Source organism: Protobothrops mucrosquamatus, unplaced genomic scaffold (genome assembly GCF_001527695.2).
Source record: "Protobothrops mucrosquamatus isolate PMUCROS unplaced genomic scaffold, P.Mucros_1.0 scaffold395, whole genome shotgun sequence".
Lineage (NCBI taxonomy): Eukaryota > Metazoa > Chordata > Lepidosauria > Squamata > Viperidae > Protobothrops > Protobothrops mucrosquamatus.
Genome location: NW_015386726.1, coordinates 225,384 through 242,473, shown reverse-complemented (window position 1 = coordinate 242,473; position 17,090 = coordinate 225,384). Strand labels below are relative to the sequence as shown.

The following is a 17,090-nucleotide window of genomic DNA, read 5'->3' as shown; positions in this document are numbered from 1 at the left end:
TTGTTATGGAAGATGGGAATTTTTTGAAGCAAGTAAGAGATGGTGCTAAAGGACATATTAAAAGGATATATAATGTTTTATTAGAACTGGACTCAGAAACTGAATTAGTTAAAGATTGTATGATTAAATGGGCTCAAAATATAGGAGAAACAATACCTATGGATACTTGGGAGTTAATCTGGGTGAGAAATGTGAAGTTTACACAAGCTCAAAATTTACGAGAGAATTTTTATAAAATGTTTTATAGATGGCACTTGGATCCTTCAACTATGTCTCGTATTTATGTGAATTATGAATCCAAGTGTTGGAGGTGTGGACATCCAGATGCAACTTTTTTTCATATGTGGTGGACTTGTAAGGTTATTAAGGCCTTTTGGATACAATTGTGGTGGAACCTACAGCAAATTTTTAAGAAAAGGATCATTTTTCTTCCACAGTTGTTTCTTTTAGGTATTGTGCAAGATCTAGATGCAAAAGAAATAAATTTGATGTTCTATTGTTTAACTGCTGCCCGCTTGTTGATAGCCCAAAATTGGAAGAGTCCAATTCTGCCCACAATGGAAGACTGGAGATTGAAAGTTTCGTATCTTGCTGAAATGGCAAAGATTTCGGCTTATTTGAAGAATCATTCAAATGAACAATTTTTATCAATATGGAGAAGATGGATTGTTTATATTCAAAAGAAGCATAGAGTGATAGAATATAACTTAGGGTTTTAAATTTTATTTTTTTTTATCTTTTCATGTAGATTAAGATACTTTGTGGAGTTAGAGATACTAGTATTTGTTTACTTATATATGAATATTATCCTGGGATTAGGTTTGGGAAGTCCGGGGGGGGGGTTACTTGTTATTGTGTTTATTATGCTTGTGATTGTTTTTTTTTATGATGGAAAATAATAAAACTTCTTTGGGAAAAAAAAAAAAAAGGAAGTACATTCTTGGCAACCAAAGCATTTGCTCAATCACTGCAAATTCTTTCCTGCAGCTTGAAACCATCATGGAAGAGCAATTCGTGAAATTCTAGCAATCTAGGAACATACCTGCAAGGACAGGTGGTGTTAGAAATGGTCCAGCAGGAATCTGTGTAGAAATTTAGTCAAAATTATCTCTTAAGGAAGGCCAAAAAACAGGTTGCTCTCTTCTGCATCATTGAGAACAAAGAGAAATCTCTCATCACAGAGGGAATTCCTTTGTGCGTATTAAGTCTTTTAGCTTGAAGAGGGAGTTCTTGCTTTCTTATTTTGTCACCTTCTACTCAATACAGTGACAAAGACACAGAGAATTAAGGATAATGAGAATCTTTCTAGAAAATCTCCAATCTAGCGGAATGGTCTTCCCTTACCTAGTGAGGTTTCCTGACGTTGACTTTTCTCCTTGGGGATCCCTCTGAAAGACAGATCACGAGAAAGATTTGTGGGGTCCACCCAATTAGTCCCCATTCCTGGAAGGACCTTAGAACCTGAAATAGAAGCAAAGGAGAGGGCTGAAGAGGTCAGGACACAAGAGGATCTGGATTTTATGTTCTTTCCACAAGGTGGCTAAACCCTCCTGTCCATTTGTAAAGATGGATGGAGGCCAATGGGAGAATTGCTCCAAATGAGATACTCTTTGGAAGTGCAAGGACAATTTCTTTTTTTAAAAAAATATATTTTATTAGATTTTATATGGGTAGGGAAAAGGTGGGGTCGGTGCGGGTACAGGAAAAACGGAATAAAAGGGACAGGGTGTGGATGACTACAGTAAATATGTAATTCAGCGAACAAGGTGTCGGCCGGGTCTTCATATTAAGTATTATTGTTTATATAATACTAGACATTTATAAGAATAATTCGGTATAGTTACAACTGACATTTGGTAAAACACTAATATTCCTTTAAATAATTAACATAGTTGATAGCATAACAACTATTTCCAATCATCAACCTTAATACTTAATATAATGAAACTCTAAAATCTCTTCTTATTCTAACGTGTTTCAACCCACTGATAAAATTTTCCCCAGGTTTTATAAAAGATTGAATCTTCTTTCTCCTTCATCTCTAACGTTAATCTATCCATTTCTGCACAATCTAGGATTTTCAAAATTATAATCTGGTCTGATGGTAGGTTTTCATTTTTCCAAAACTGGACAAATACTATTCTTGCAGCTGTTAATACATGTAATATTAAATAATTATTTTCTTTGCCATAGTTAGGTCTTAATATATATACCTAACAAGAACAGTTCCGATTTAAATTCTATCTGGATTTTCATCATCTTTTCTAGAAAATTCATTTTCTATGAATCTTAGACCAATATTTTTTTGCAACAGAACATGTCCACCAGGCATGATAATACAGTAAGTACTGGGTTTTTGCTTACATTTCCAACATGTATCCGATAAATTTTTAAACATTTTCGCTAAGCGAACTGGTGTCATATGCCATCTATAAAACATTTTATATAAGTTTTCTTTGTATATTACTGCTTTAGTAAGTTTGATATTTTTATCCCAGTTTTTGCCAGTCTTCTAATTCTATAGAATATCCAAAGGTCTTTGCCCATACTATCATTGTCTCTTTTACTTGTTCTTCTTCCATCTTCCAATTTAATAAGTATTTATAAAGCTTCTTAATCAAATGTTCATCTGTTTTTAAAAGTATTTTATCAAGTGGAGTCAGCTCTTTGTAAAATCCCATTATTTTTATGTCTTTTTCATATCTTGTTTGAATTTGCAAATAGGACCACCATGTTGTTGAAGGGCTTGCCTGTCTTTGAGTTTCCCGGCAAGGACAATTTCTTTAATGAGGTTCTCTAAATTATCTACTTGCATTATCAATCACCCAAAACTCTCTCAGGAAGGTATTTAAGAATTCAAGCACATGAAGATCCCTTCATATTTCCCAAAGGAAGCATCTCTGACCTGGGGCCCTTCCTGAGCAGGGGGTCGGACTAGAAGACCTCCAAGGTCCCTTTCATTCTATTCCTGCTTTTTCTCCTCTGCCACGCTCGCCAGGAACCTTTCAGCCGCTGGCACCATCGGGCAACTGGTCTCCGCTGCCTCTCCGAAGATCCTTCCCGTCTTGGAAGCTGAATCTGAAGGAGACGTGAGCAAGTGGTCCCTTTAGGCTCCCTCTCCCCTCCCCCCCTCTCAACTCTCTTCCCCTCCCCATTTTTTTGATCTTCTGCATGCACAGCTCGGAGCAGTTATGGGGTGGATTCCCCTTTCCCTCCAAGCCTCGGGATCCGGAGTCTGTTTCCCCTACCCTGGGGAGGATCTGAGTCGCGGGATCCCCCCTTGCCCTCCCCCCGTCCCCAGATTCCCCGGGAGGAACTCACAGGCGGCAGTCTCCCGACCACGCAGAAGGAATCGAGCATGCGCAGTGGCGTACAGTCAGTCTGCAGCCCAGAGAGCGCCGCCTGCTGGGAGCTACGATGAAATCACGGCCATGGGCGCATCCTTGGAGCCTATCCAGCCCAACCCTTTGATCGGCGCCGGTTCTGCCCTGGAGGACGAGCTCTGCCATTTAGCATCCAGTAAATGCCATGGGGAGATGATAGGCCTCCCTTGCAGAAAGTCACCCGGAGAGGATACGGATTCCGTCCTTTTGGGAGCCGATCGATTCTCTCCATCCACTTCCTCTCGCGCTCTCTTCCTCTCCCTTTCTCTTTCCCTCCCTCTCCGTCTCTCTCTCTCTCTCTCTCTCTTTCCCTTTCTCTCCCTCCGTCCGTCTGTCTGTCTGTCTCGCTTAGCCTCTCTCTCCCACTCCCTCTCCCTCTTGCTCTCCCTCTCCCTTTCTCGCTTCCTCTCTCTGTAACTCTCTCTCTCTTTGTATAATAATAATAATAATAATAATAATAATAATAATAATAATAATAATAATAATAATAATAATAATAATAATAATAATAATAATAATAATAATAAAAAGTTGGAAGGGACCTTGGAGGTCAATCTAGTCCAACCCCCTGCTCAGGCAGGAAATCCTATACAGTTTCGGACAAATGGCTGTCCAGTCTCTTCTTCAAAACCTCCAGTGTTGGAGCATTCACCGCTTCTGGAGTCAGGTTGTTCCACTGGTTTAATTGTTCTAACTGTCAGGAAGTTTCTCCTTAGTTCTAGGTTGTTTCTCTCCTTGATTAGTTTCCATCCGTTGCTTCTTGTCCTGCCTTCAGGCGCCTTGAAAAATAGCTTGACTCCCTCTTCTTTGTGGCTGCCCCTGAGATATTGGAACACTGCTGACATGTCACCCCTCGTCCTTCTTTTCATTAAACTAGACATACCCAATTCCAGCAGCCTTTCCTTATAATATGCTTTAGCCTCCAGTCCCCTAATCATCTTTGTTGCTCTTCTCTGCACTCTTTCTAGAGTCTCAACATCTTTTTTACGTCGTGGTGATCAAAACTGGATGCAGTATTCCAAGTGTGGCCTTACCAAGGCATTGTAAAGTGGTATTAATACTTCACGTGATCTTGATTCTGTCTGTCTCTCTCTTGGCCTCTCTTTCCCACTAGCTTTCTCTCTTGGTCTCTCCCTCTTCCTCTCACTTTTTTCTCTCTTTCTTTCTCTTTCCCTCCCTCCCTCTCTCCCTCCCTCCTGTCTGTCTGCCTCTCTCTCTCTTCCTCTCTGTCCCACTCGTTCTCTCTTCCTCTCTCTTTCTCTCCCTAACTCTCTCCCATTCTCTTTCCCTCCCTCTCTCCCCCCCCTCTCTCTCACACACACACAAACACACACACACAACCTCTGGGAGAACGTGACATCTTGTGGTGCTTTTGATATATTTTGAGAGCTTGATGCCTGTTGCTGTTTCCCTCTTTAAAACTGTGATCAGTTGCAAGGACCACATCCTTTTCGTTTTCTCCTCTTTCATCTTCCAGACCAATGAAGATGTCATGTGTCTGATTAACAAAACACTTAAAAGGACTTTCAGGCATATTTTTTCCTAAAAGCATTTATTAAGGTTACAGAGACGTCAGTACAGCATGGTGGAAATGCTTAGGTCTGGCTTCTCTTCCGTTACGCATATACATTCTAATCATTCCCCCCCCCCTTATTTTGGGGTCATGGTTCACATCTTCCAATCAACTTGGAAGATGTGATTTACTTCCGGTTTCTTTTTCCCGGGCTATCCTTATTCTCCTCTCTTTTTCCCTGTTGCCTGGTTTAACTATAAAAATACCAGACAGTTCTGCATATTGTCAAAGCAAGAATATACAGTATTTGCAGCATTGACAGAAGGAGCTAGGAGGGGTGATCCCCGTTTCCATCCTCCAAACATCCCATAAAAGCCTGCCTGAAGTGACAGATTATTTTTTATCTATCCATACATAAATCCCAGGAGATGCATCAATATTTCCCTAAGAAATGAGAATGCAGACTCAGTCATGGAGCAATGGAGCTTCAGTATTTATATAATCTATATAAATAAAAATATAAATGTTCGTTTGTTCAAAATCTTAAATCTCCGAAAGTTCTTCACTAATTGCTGTGAAATTTTGACATAACGTTGCATTCGAATACGTGCGTGTTTTTATATACCTACTATTATATAGATGTCACACCTGTGACAGGTAAAAACATGCTTTCTTTGAAAAACAGCGCCATCTGTTGGACGTAAAATTAAACATATTACAAACGTGCGCTTTCTCTTTTGTTTCTTTTCCATTTAACCACACTGAGCCACAGCAACGGGTGGCCGGGTACAGCTAGTTTGTAATAAATATGTAATTGAGGAGCGTGAGAAAAATGCGAAGGGGAAAAGGACAGCCACTGCCTAGAAGACAGAAATAATATAAGAATTAGAATCACCCAGTTCCAAGATCCCTTCCAGCTGTAGCTGCACATAATATGGGTAAGACCACCCCCTCAGTCCTGGTTCCTCAGTTTCTGCTCCAAAGGACTTTCTGGGTTTTTTTTTTTCCTTTGAAGACGTTTTGCTTCTCATCCAAGAAGCTTCTTCATCTCTGACTACTCCCCACCATTCAGTCAGAGCTGAAGAAGCTTTTCTTCAAAGAAAGTCCAGTTGCCTCTTGAAAAAAAGGCACCTTTGCGGCTCCAAAGGCTTTCTCCAACAGGGAGAAATCACGAGAGATTCCGCCCAGAGACAGATGACTCAACAGAAGGGAGGATTCCCATTGGCGCAACATATTCCTGGCAAGCCAACTCCAAAGCATTCCTGTCAAGACCCCCCCTCCCAATTCCACCTCTCCCCTACTTCTCTTGGGAGGGGGCTTTCAGGAAGCTTCCATGGGCTCTGCTGGGGTCCCTCTGTTGCTGCTGGTGGGTCAGCTGGTGAGGGTCCCTGGAAGGGGAAGAGGGGGGCTGGGACCCCCATGAGAGGCATTGGGGGAAAGGCGTCAGGGCAAGGGAGAAGGAATTTTGCAAGGGTCCTACCCTCCCCCATCTCCCTTCTGGCTACACCCCTCCCAGTGCAATTCCCTCCAGTAGATAGGAAAAGGCGGGAAAGGCCATTGAGAGAAAGAGAGACGCAGCTCTGAGGGAAGAGGCACCATGGGGCTTCTTCGGTGCTCCTCAGAGATGGCCTCAACTTCTTTTTCTTGGTCAGACTCTGTATGAGGCCTCCTTCTGGGCCCCTCCTCTCCCTCAGGGCCACAATTACTTCCAATAATGTATTAGCCTTTTAAAATTAGGAAGGTTGTTAATAATTAGGAAACACATTTTTAGAAAAGCTGTATTAAAATAAAAAGCAGAAAGTCACATTCATGCTAGTAACAGTTTTCTCCAAAACCATAGCAATGCTACGGTCCCCTACTGCGTCAAGTACGTTTGACCTTTCTGATCAACTTGGCACCACAAAATGAAGTGGAGGCACTAAAGTGACATGTAAAAACCTTGAGAAATAGAAAATACAGTACAGATTAATCTGAGAACCTAAACAATGAATAATTTAAATCAAGCAATTTAAGTCTTTAAAAAACATTGCTCATATAGTACATTGTTGGATCAATGAAGCCATTTATAAAGTCACTTTCAGCTGGGTTAATGCAATTTTGCACCAGACTGGACTGTACATATAAACATTTGAGAGACATTTTCACTTGTAAACCAAACTTGTACAGTATATGAAGAAAAAAGCTTAATACCTTGCTACTGTCATGGTTCGAACAGACAAAGAGTAATAAAGCAGAACTCCGAGTAGTGCAATTTCCTCAAAAAATATGTTTATTGTTACAGAGTATCTGCATGGTCAAAAGTGAAACCAAGACTAAAGTTCCCTCCAAAAAGTTACATTATTACAAAGTTAAAGTTCCCACCCCAGTACTATGCAATCAACTACATTTCCCAATAGAATAGTTTGGCGGGCTTTCTTATACTACGCCCAATCCCCAATTGTGGGAGCAATAGATGACCTTGATTCCCATGGGACATCTGATTGTTTTGACTAGCAAAACACCTGGACAAGCCCCCCCTTCCTCCATTCCATGTGGCAACTTCAAATGAGGGGGGAAATGGCTGCAGCCAGGCTCATTTGCAAAGCTGACAACTATATGTTTAAAGAAAGCCAGTATTTTTAACCCAATTGGAACAAAAATGAACACACAGAGACACACTTTCCCTTCTTTGGCTTGCATACACTAGAGCTTCACAAAGCCTGGAGGCTGATCTCAGACTCACTTCAGATGTTGCTTCTGCCTAAATAAAGCAGCTTGACCAAGCAGAGGTTTTGGAGTAATAAGAGGAGCAATTGTTTAACAGGTTTTCTTGAGAAAATTAATCAATTGGTTAATACCTCTGGAATTAATAACTCTATTCTGGCAGTTTTCCAAAATCCAAATACATTTATACACTGCTCCTATGGCAATCCTCTGAAAGAAGGAAGACTGTTCTCCACACTTTTACACAAATGTTATTCTTTTTACACTCCATATTTTTAAATGGTTTCACGTCACAGTGGATCCTTTTATGCAAATTAAGGACACTTCAGTCCCTAAAGCAGAGTTTCGGGAGCAGGGGAAGGGGGGAAAGGGATGGTTTTGTGGGGGGGATGAACACTGCTTTTCTGAGTGCGGTTGTAAGTGCCCGAGATGACATTCATTAAAGAGGGGTACCAAATGCCTGCGATGCCTGTGGTGACACTTGTGCGACTGTTGCGGCAAATACCTGCAAAGCTCGTGACAAGGCTTGTGCAAGCGTGACCACAAACGCCAACTTTCACAATGCTCGCGTGAGTGGGGCTGTGCGTGCACAGTCACACACGCATACAAAATGGCCAGCCACTCAGGTAGACCAGCGGCCAATATGCCATGACCGATAGTGGGAAACAGCCCACAGATTAGGATCACTTGCCCTAAACCAGGGGTAGGCAACCTTGGCTCTTTTATGACTCGTGGACTTCAACTCCCAGAATTCCTTTCCCCTCAGCATGGCTGGCTCAGGAATTATGGGAGTTGAAGTCCCCGAGTCATAAAAGAACAAGGTTGCCTACCCCTGCCCTAAAGGGATCTCTCTCATCTTGTATGTATCCCTGATATGAAAATAATAATTTGATTGCTTTACACAGGATATTTTTCTGCCCTCTGTGGATTCTTTCTTGAGAAACATCCTGTTTTCACCAAAACTCTTTCCGCATTGCAAACATTTCTATTTCTCCCCTGTGTGGATCCTCTTATGGGAAGTAAGGTGTCTTTTTAATCTGAAGCTCTTCCCACATTCTGTGCACTGATGCAATTTCTTCCGTGTGTGGGAACTAATGTGGTACGTAAGGGACCTGCTTGAACTCAAACTCTTCCCACATTCATTGCATACATACAATTTCTCTCCCGTGTGGATCCTGTTATGGGAAGTAAGGGTGCGGTTATCACAGAAGCTTTTTCCACATTCCAAGCATTTATAGGGTTTCTCTCCGGTGTGGGTCCTTTTATGGTAAGTCAGATAGCCACTGCCAGCAAAGGTCTTTCCACAGTCTGTGCATTTATAAGGTTTTTCCCCAGTATGGATCCTGTGATGGAAAGTAAGTTGANCTCCCGTGTGGATCCGTTTATGGCAGTTCAGGTGACTGCTGCTTTTGAAGCTTTTTCCACACTCCATGCATTTATACGGTTTTTCTCCTGTGTGGATTCGTTTATGGGTAGCAAGGGCAGAGCTTTGCGTGAAGCCCTTCCCACAGTCTATGCATTTATAGGGTTTTTCTCCTGTGTGGACCCGTAAATGAGAAGTAAGCGAACTCTTTACACTGAAGCTTTTCCCACACTCCACGCATTTATAGGGTTTCTCTCCTGTATGGATCCGTTTATGGGAAGCAAGGGAACTGTGTGACCTGAAGGGTTTTCCGCATTTCGTGCATTTATAAGGTTTTTGGCCTGAATGGATTCTTTTGTGGGAAGTCAGTTGATTACTAGTTCTGTAGCTCTCTCCACACTCAATACACTTATAGGGTTTCTCTCCCGTATGAATACTTTTATGGGAACAAAGGCTACTACTTTGGCTAAAGCTCTTCCCACACTCTATGCATTTATAGGGTTTTTCTCCCGTATGGATCCTGCTATGGGAAGTAAAGGAACTCTTCACACTGAAGCTTTTATCACAGTCCACACATTTATAAGGTTTTTCCCCTGTATGGATCCTTTTGTGGGATTTCAGACAATCTCTGGTCCGGAACCTCTTTCTACACTTCATGCATTTGTAAGGTTTCTCTCCAGTGTGGATCATTTCATGAGAAGTAAGAGAAGTCTTTATAGCGAAGCTCTTTCCACACTCCATGCATTTATAGGGTTTCTCTCCCGTGTGGATCCGTTTATGGAGGTTCAGGTAACTGCTGTTTTTGTAACTCTTTCCACACTCCAGGCATTTAAAGGGTTTTTCTCCTGTGTGGACCCGTTTATGAAAAGCAAGCGAAGAGCTTTTCCTGAAGCTCTTCCCACATTCTATGCATTGGAAGGGTTTTTCTCCTGTGTGGACCCGTCTATGACTAGTAAGAGAACTCTTTTCACGAAAGCTCTTTCCACACACAAGGCATTTATAGGGTTTCTCTCCCGTATGGATCCTTGTATGGGAAGAAAGGTCACCACTTTGGCTAAAGCTCTTCCCACACTCCATGCATTTAAAGGGTTTCTCTCCCGTATGAATCAATTTATGCGTAGTAAAAGCAGTGCTCGTCCTGAAGGTTTTTCCACAGTCTACACATTTATAGGGTTTTTCCCCTGAATGGATCCTTCTATGGCATATCAGGTAACTACTAGTGCTGAAGCTCTTCCCACACTGTAGGCATTTAAAGGGTTTTTCTCCTGTGTGGATCCGTTTATGAGAAGTAAGAGAATACTTTACACAGAAGCTCTTTCCACACTCCATGCATTTATACGGTTTCTCTCCCGTATGGATCCTTTTATGGGAAGCAAGGACACCACTTTGGCTAAAGCTCTTCCCACACTCCATGCATTTAAAGGGTTTCTCTCCCGTATGAATCAATTTATGAGTAGTAAAAGCAGTGCTCGTCCTGAAGGCTTTTCCACAGTCTACACATTTATAGGGTTTTTCCCCTGAATGGATCCTTCTATGGCATATCAGGTAACTACTAGTGGTGAAGCTCTTCCCACACTGTAGGCATTTAAAGGGTTTTTCTCCTGTGTGGATCCGTTTATGAGAAGTAAGAGAATACTTTACACGGAAGCTCTTTCCACACTCCATGCATTTATACGGTTTCTCTCCCGTATGGATCCTTTTATGGGAAGCAAGGACACCACTTTGCCTAAAGCTCTTCCCACACTCTATGCATTTAAAGGGCTTCTCTCCCGCATGGATCAATTTATGGTTAGTAAACGAACTGTTCATCCTGAAGGTTTTTCCACAGTCTACACATTTATAGGGTTTTCCCCCTGAATGGATCCTTCTATGGCATATCAGGTAACTACTAGTGCTGAAGCTCTTCCCACACTGTAGGCATTTAAAGGGTTTTTCTCCAGTATGGATCCTTCTATGGGAAGTAAAGGAACTCTTCACACTGAACCTTTTACCACAGTCCACACAGTTATAAGGTTTTCTGCCTGTATGCATTCTTTTGTGGGATTTGAGACACTCCTTTTTTTTTAAGCTCTTTGCAGACTCTAGGCTTTGATAGGGTTTTTCTCTGGTGTGGATTCCTTTATGAGAAGTAAAGGAACTGTTTGAACTGAATCTTTTCCCACACACCATGCACGTATAGGGCTTTCCCCCTGACTTTATTCTTTTATGGGAAGTTAGATTACCTCTCCACCCAAAGCTTTTCCCCCAGTCCACACCTCTGTAGGGTTCCTCTGTTGACTGGGTCATTTTATGAGGAGTAAGTTTATTACTGCTGAAGCTCTTTCCAGTTTTGCACTGGTTACTAAAATTGGGGTTTGCTTTGAATCTTTTTCTACTTTGACATTTCCCCTTATTTTCTCTGGAGTCACCTTTCGTCAGCAAGCAATCGATTTCCACATGTTCAAGAATAGATTTTTGTCTCCAAGTGTTCTTCTTTTCATGTTTCCTCCTTTCCCGTTGATTTGTAGGTGTCTCTTCAGGTATTTCAGTTTGGACGATTTGCAATTGCGTTGAATTTGGTTCTTGGTGATTTTTCTTCTGCGCATCTAATGCTTGGGGGGGGGAAGAAAAATGAATTAGAATAATACACAACGTACAGTTTTCTGTCCCAATGCATAGATTTATCTATTACTGGGCATCTGCAGAGAAAGCAACGGGGGAAATGACAGCATGAATATTAGTTATTAACTTAAAAGACTAGCATGGCTCCTGATCTAACCCTCATTCTTGGCAGTTAAAAATTTAAAGCAAGAACAGGTCTTGACGTCAGGATGTGGCACACAAATTATCTCACATATGATGCACCTAAGTTACAATCAAGATATGTCATTGCAACATGAAGCAAGACAAAATTTGTTCCCGATTAGGACAACTGCAATAGGCAAAAACATCCTCTCCCAATAGCCCTGCAGTGATGACACAGGGCCCAGGATGACCACAAGACCGAATGTCAACCCTTGTCAGAATGACTGATCACCCCACTGATCTCTTTCTTCTCAATGAAATTGTGCTACTTAGAAGACCATGAAAGCGGACTGGAATTAATGTAAGAGGACAAAATAAGAGATGAAATCATTTTTAACAAGATACGTATTTATTTATTTTATTTATTTATATTTAAATTTATATCCCGCCCTTCTCCTCGCGGACTCAAATGTCTAGTGACCCCTTGGTCTGACATAATTTTCCTCCAGAGGAACCCTTACCTAAAGAGTCCACCATCCCTGACATTTCCAACATGACTTCTCGATGCAGGGCTTTCTCACTGGGATCCAGCAGCGACCACTCTTCGCCACTGAAATGGACGGCCACCTCCTCAAAGGACACACGACCCTGAACAAGGAAGAATCCCTGTGAGCAGACTCGATAGAATTTGCGAGAGCTCCTTTCATCCACAAATACTAAAAGCACAAAGGGAAAATTCCTCATTGGACATTTCCCTAGCTCAGTGGTGGCAAACCTATCGCACGGGTGCCAGAGGCGGCACTCAGAGCCCTCTCTATGGGCACGCGCACCATCGCCCCAGTCCTAAGCCTTCAGCTGGGTTTTATAAAACCTTTTCGCTTTAGGCCTCCGTCGCCATATGCAAAAAAAAAAAAGTTCAATCAATCAGTCAATTTCAACTTCCAAAAAAAATCTTGCAAAGTTGGAATTGATTGAACTGCAGCCACGCCCAGCCAATGGGTACGCCCAGCCAATGGGCCACACCCATCCGGCACCCGACGATGCATAAGTGGGTTTTGGGTTGCAGTTTGGGCACTCGGTCTCTAAAAGGTTCGCCATTACTGCCCTAGCTGGACTCAAAACATTACCGGCTAAAATTGGCAGAATTCAAAGCCTTCGGCTGACAGCTAATTAGGGCATGACTGACTCTGCTGACCTTCACTGTCATCAACCTGCCTTGATCAAATGGCAGAGTGTGCGTCAGACGCATCATCTACCGATGGTTTCACCATTTCATGATGTTTGCAAGAGATTCTGTGGGATTTCTGCCTGACATGGTAACCAAATCGTCGTTGTGGTTCTTTGAAGGATCAGCCTTGCTTTCACTCATGAACATTCATGAAAATACAAGGAAGGCACTTCTGGCCATCAAGATGCAGATGATACACAAAGCAGTTTCTGCTCCTCCTGTTTTTATCCCTTTCCCCAAAGATACGAAAACAACATAATACTTAAGTAAAGTAGACTTAGCCTAATTATTCGCGTCTCCTGTCTGCTTTTCTTGGGATAGACAACATGAACTGCCAGGTGGCATTTTGTGAAACCAGAATGATATAACCACTAAGGAATTCCATACATTTTTAAATCTTAAATGTTGAGAGGTAGGCTTGGTTTGACTGCTCATTGATTTAGATTTCTAATTTTCTTGTGTTTTGCTTAGGAATAGCAATATCGTATGTTGAGTCCCCAAAGGAAACTAGAGGTTCCCTACTGCTCCCCCATATTAGTTGCTGATCTATTCCTTCCTACCTGAGTTGGGAATCCTGCAGCTCTTTCAGCACCACTAATAGATGGAGATGATTCAGTTAACGGCGACTCCATTTCATCCACTAGGAAGGAGAGAGAGACAGGATGGAAATAGGAAAGGCTGCAACTTCATCTTTTCTAGCTTGAAGGCACAACTGAAGATTTCTTCCTGTCCTGCCCAGGAAATCTCCATTGGTTTCTTCTACACTCTGCCTTCGGTGGCCTTTCATAGGCTCCATCGTGGGAGCCAAGAACAAAAGGAGAAGACCAAACCCACCACACATTGAAGAACAAACCTCAATTTGATTGTTCTCTTGACCTTCTGGAACAACATATGGAAGTACATTCTTGGCAACCAAAGCATTTGCTCAATCACTACAAATTCTCTCCCTCCCCCCAATTCCCTGCAGCTTAAAACCATCATGGAAGAGCAATTTGTGAAATTCTAGCAACCCAGGAACATGCCTGCAAGGACAGCTGGAGTTGGAAATGGTCCAGCAGGGATCTGTGTAGGAATTGAGTTGAAATTATCTCTTGAGGAAGGCCAAAAAACAGGTTGCTGTCTTCCGCATCTTTGAGAACAAAGATAAATCTTTCATGATGGAGGAGCCAGACTACAACTCAAGGTGGTCCCTAGAAAAGTGGGTCTTCTGCAAAAGGGAAACCATAGGGTGGCTCTTAAGGATGGGAATTCCTTTGTGCGCCTTAGGTCTTCTAGCTTGAAGAGGGAGTTATAGCTTTTTTATTGGGTCACCTTTTACTAAATCCAATGACCAAGACATGAGAAGACAAAGAGAATTAACGATCACGAGACTCTTTCCAGAAAATCTCCAATCTAGCGGAACGGTCTTCCCTTACCTAGTGAGGTTTCCTGACGTTGACTTTTCTCCTTGGGGATCCCTCTGAAAGACAGATCATGAGAAAGATTTGTGGGATCCACCCAATTAGTCCCCATTCCTGGAAGGACCTCAGAACCTGAAATAAAAGCAAAGGAGAGGGCTGAAGAGGATGGGACATGAGAGGATCTGGATTTTATGTTCTCTCCACAAGGTTGCTAAACCCTCGTGTCCATCGTTGGGGATGGATGAGGCCAATGGGAGAATTGCTCCAAATGAGATACTCTTTGGAAGAACGCCAGAACAATTACTTTAATGAGGTTCTCTAAATTATCTACTTGCATTATCAATCACCCAAAACTCTCTCAAGAAGATATTTAAGAATTGAGGCACAGAAAGATCCCTTCATAATTCCCAAAAGAAGCATCTCTGACCTGGGGCCCTTCCTGAGCAGGGGGTCGGACTAGAAGACCTCCAAGGTCCCTTTCATTCTATTCCTGCTTCTTCTCCTCTGCCACGCTCACCAGGAACCTCTCAGCCACTGGCACCGTCCGGCAACTGGTCTCCGCTGGCTCTCCGGAGATCCTTCCCGTCTTGGAAGCAGAACCTGAAGGAGACTTGAGCAAGTGGTCCCTTTAAGCTTCCTCTCCCCTCCCCCGACTCAACTTTGTCCCCTCCCCCGTTGTTGGATCTCGTGCATGCACAGCCTGGAGCAGTTATGGGGTGGATTCCCCGCTCCCTCCAAGCATCGGGATTCGGAATATGTTTCCCCTCCCCTGTGGAGGATCTGAGTCGCGGGACCCCCCCTTGCCCACCCCCCTCCCCCAGATTCCCGGGGAAGAACTCACAGGCGGCAGTCTCCCGACCACGCAGACGGAGTCGAGCATGCGCTGTGGCATACATTCAGTCTGCAGCCCAGAGAGCGCCGCCTGCTGGGAGCTGCGGTGAAATCACGGCCGTGGGAGCAGACTTGGAGGCTATCAAGCCCAACCTCTATTCGGCGCCGGATCCGCCTTGGAGGACGAGCTCTGCCATTTAGCTTCCGGTAAATGCCATGGGGAGATAATAGGCCTCCCTTTGTCCTTGCGCTAATGGCGATTTGCAGAAAGTCACCCGGAGGGGATGCCGGTTCTGTCCTTTTGGGAGCCGATCGATTCTCTATTCCACACGTCCCTGCCGCACTGGCTTCCTCTACTTTTCTCCCTTTCTTTTCCATTCCGTCTTCCTCCGCCTCTCTCTCCTTCTCTCTCTCTCTCTCCTTCTGTCTGTCTGTCTATCTCTCCCTCTTTTGCTCTTTCTGTTCTTCCCTCCGTCTCCCTCCCTTTCCCTTTCTCTCCCTCCATCTCCCCCCCTCTCTGTGACTATGTGTGTATGTGTCTCTCTGTCTCTCTCTCTCACACACACACACAAACAAGCAAACAAACGTTCTGGCAGAACTTGACACCTGGTGCTGCTTTTGGTATATTTTGAGAGCTTGACGCCTGCTGATATTTTCCCAAGAAATGGGAATGCAGACTCAGTCATGGATCAATCGAGCTTCAGTATTGATATAATTTGTAATAATGTAATTAAGGGGTGTGAGAAAAATGCGGAGGGGAAAAGGACAGCCACTGCCTAGAAGACAGAAATAATATAAGAATCAGAATCACCCCAGTTCCAAGGTCCCCTCCAGCTGTGGCTGCACATAATGTGGGTAAGACTCCCCGCCCCCCAGTCCCGGTTCTTCAGTTTCTGCTCCAAAGGCTTATGGAGACTTCCAGTCATCCAACTATGGTTTGACCCAAAGGCGCTTTTCCAAGAGGCAACTGGCCTTTCTTCTTCTTTTTTCCTTTAAAGACGTTTCGCTTCTCATCCAAGAAGCTTCTTCAGCTCTGACTACTCCTCACCATCCAGTCAGAGCTGAAGAAGCTTTTCTTCAAAGAAAGTCCAGCTGCCTCCTGAAAAAAAGGCACCTCTGGGGCTCCACAGGCTTTCTCCAATAGGGAGAAATCACGAGACATTCTGCCCGGAGACAGATGACTCAACAGAAGGGAGGATTCCCATTGGCGCAACGTATTCTTGGCAGGCCAACTCTAAGAATCCCTGTCAAGACACACACCCCCTCCCTATTCCACTTCTCCCCTTCTCTCTTTGGAGGAGGCTTGTGGGAAGCCTCCATGGGCTCTGCTGGGGCCCCCCTGTTGCTGCTGGTGGGTCAGCTAGCAAGGATCCCTGGAAGGGAAGGGAGGAAGGAGACACTCCCCCAGAAGAGGAAGAAGGGGGGCTGGGACCTCGAGAAGAGGCGTTGGGGGAAAGGCTGCAGGGCAAGGGAGACGGGACCTTGCACGGCTCCTCCCTTCCCCCCGCCTCCCTTCTGGCCACGCCCCTCCCGGTGCGATTCCCTCAGGCGGCGAGGCGGGAAAAGCCGTTGTGAGAAAGAGCCGCGGATCTGAGGGAAGAGACGCCTTCGGGCTTCTTCGGGGCTCTTCACAGACGGTCTCGACTTCTTTCTCTCCGTCGGACTCTGGATGAGGCCTCCTTATAGACCCCTCCTCTCCTTCAGGGGCCCTCTCCACCCCCACACAGCATCCCCCTCAAGAGGACTGGGACCCCCCGGAGAGATGTTGGGGAGATGGCTGCACGGCGAGAGGTTGCAAAAAAACCCCTCCCCCTTCTGGGCACGCCCCTCCCAATGCGATTCCCTCAGGCGGGAAAGACCGTTGAGAGAAAGAGAGACGCGGCTATGAGGGAAGCGCCGCCATCGGGCTTCTTCGGGGCGCCTCAGAGACGGCCTCGAGTTCTCT

General features: G+C 44.1%; 1 protein-coding gene across 1 annotated transcript in view; it reads right to left on the bottom strand.

The window, feature by feature from the left end:
* The window catches only part of LOC107287504 (zinc finger protein 208-like), a 29,801-nt gene that overhangs the window by 4,768 nt on the left and 7,943 nt on the right, over positions 1–17,090 (bottom strand). Inside the window, exons 3-4 of the mRNA XM_029284154.1 lie at positions 9,001–10,931; positions 8,806–8,964 (exon numbers count right to left, since the gene is read on the bottom strand). Coding sequence (XP_029139987.1) covers positions 8,806–8,964; positions 9,001–10,931 — 2,090 coding nt within the window. The remainder of the gene's footprint in view (positions 1–8,805; positions 8,965–9,000; positions 10,932–17,090) is intronic.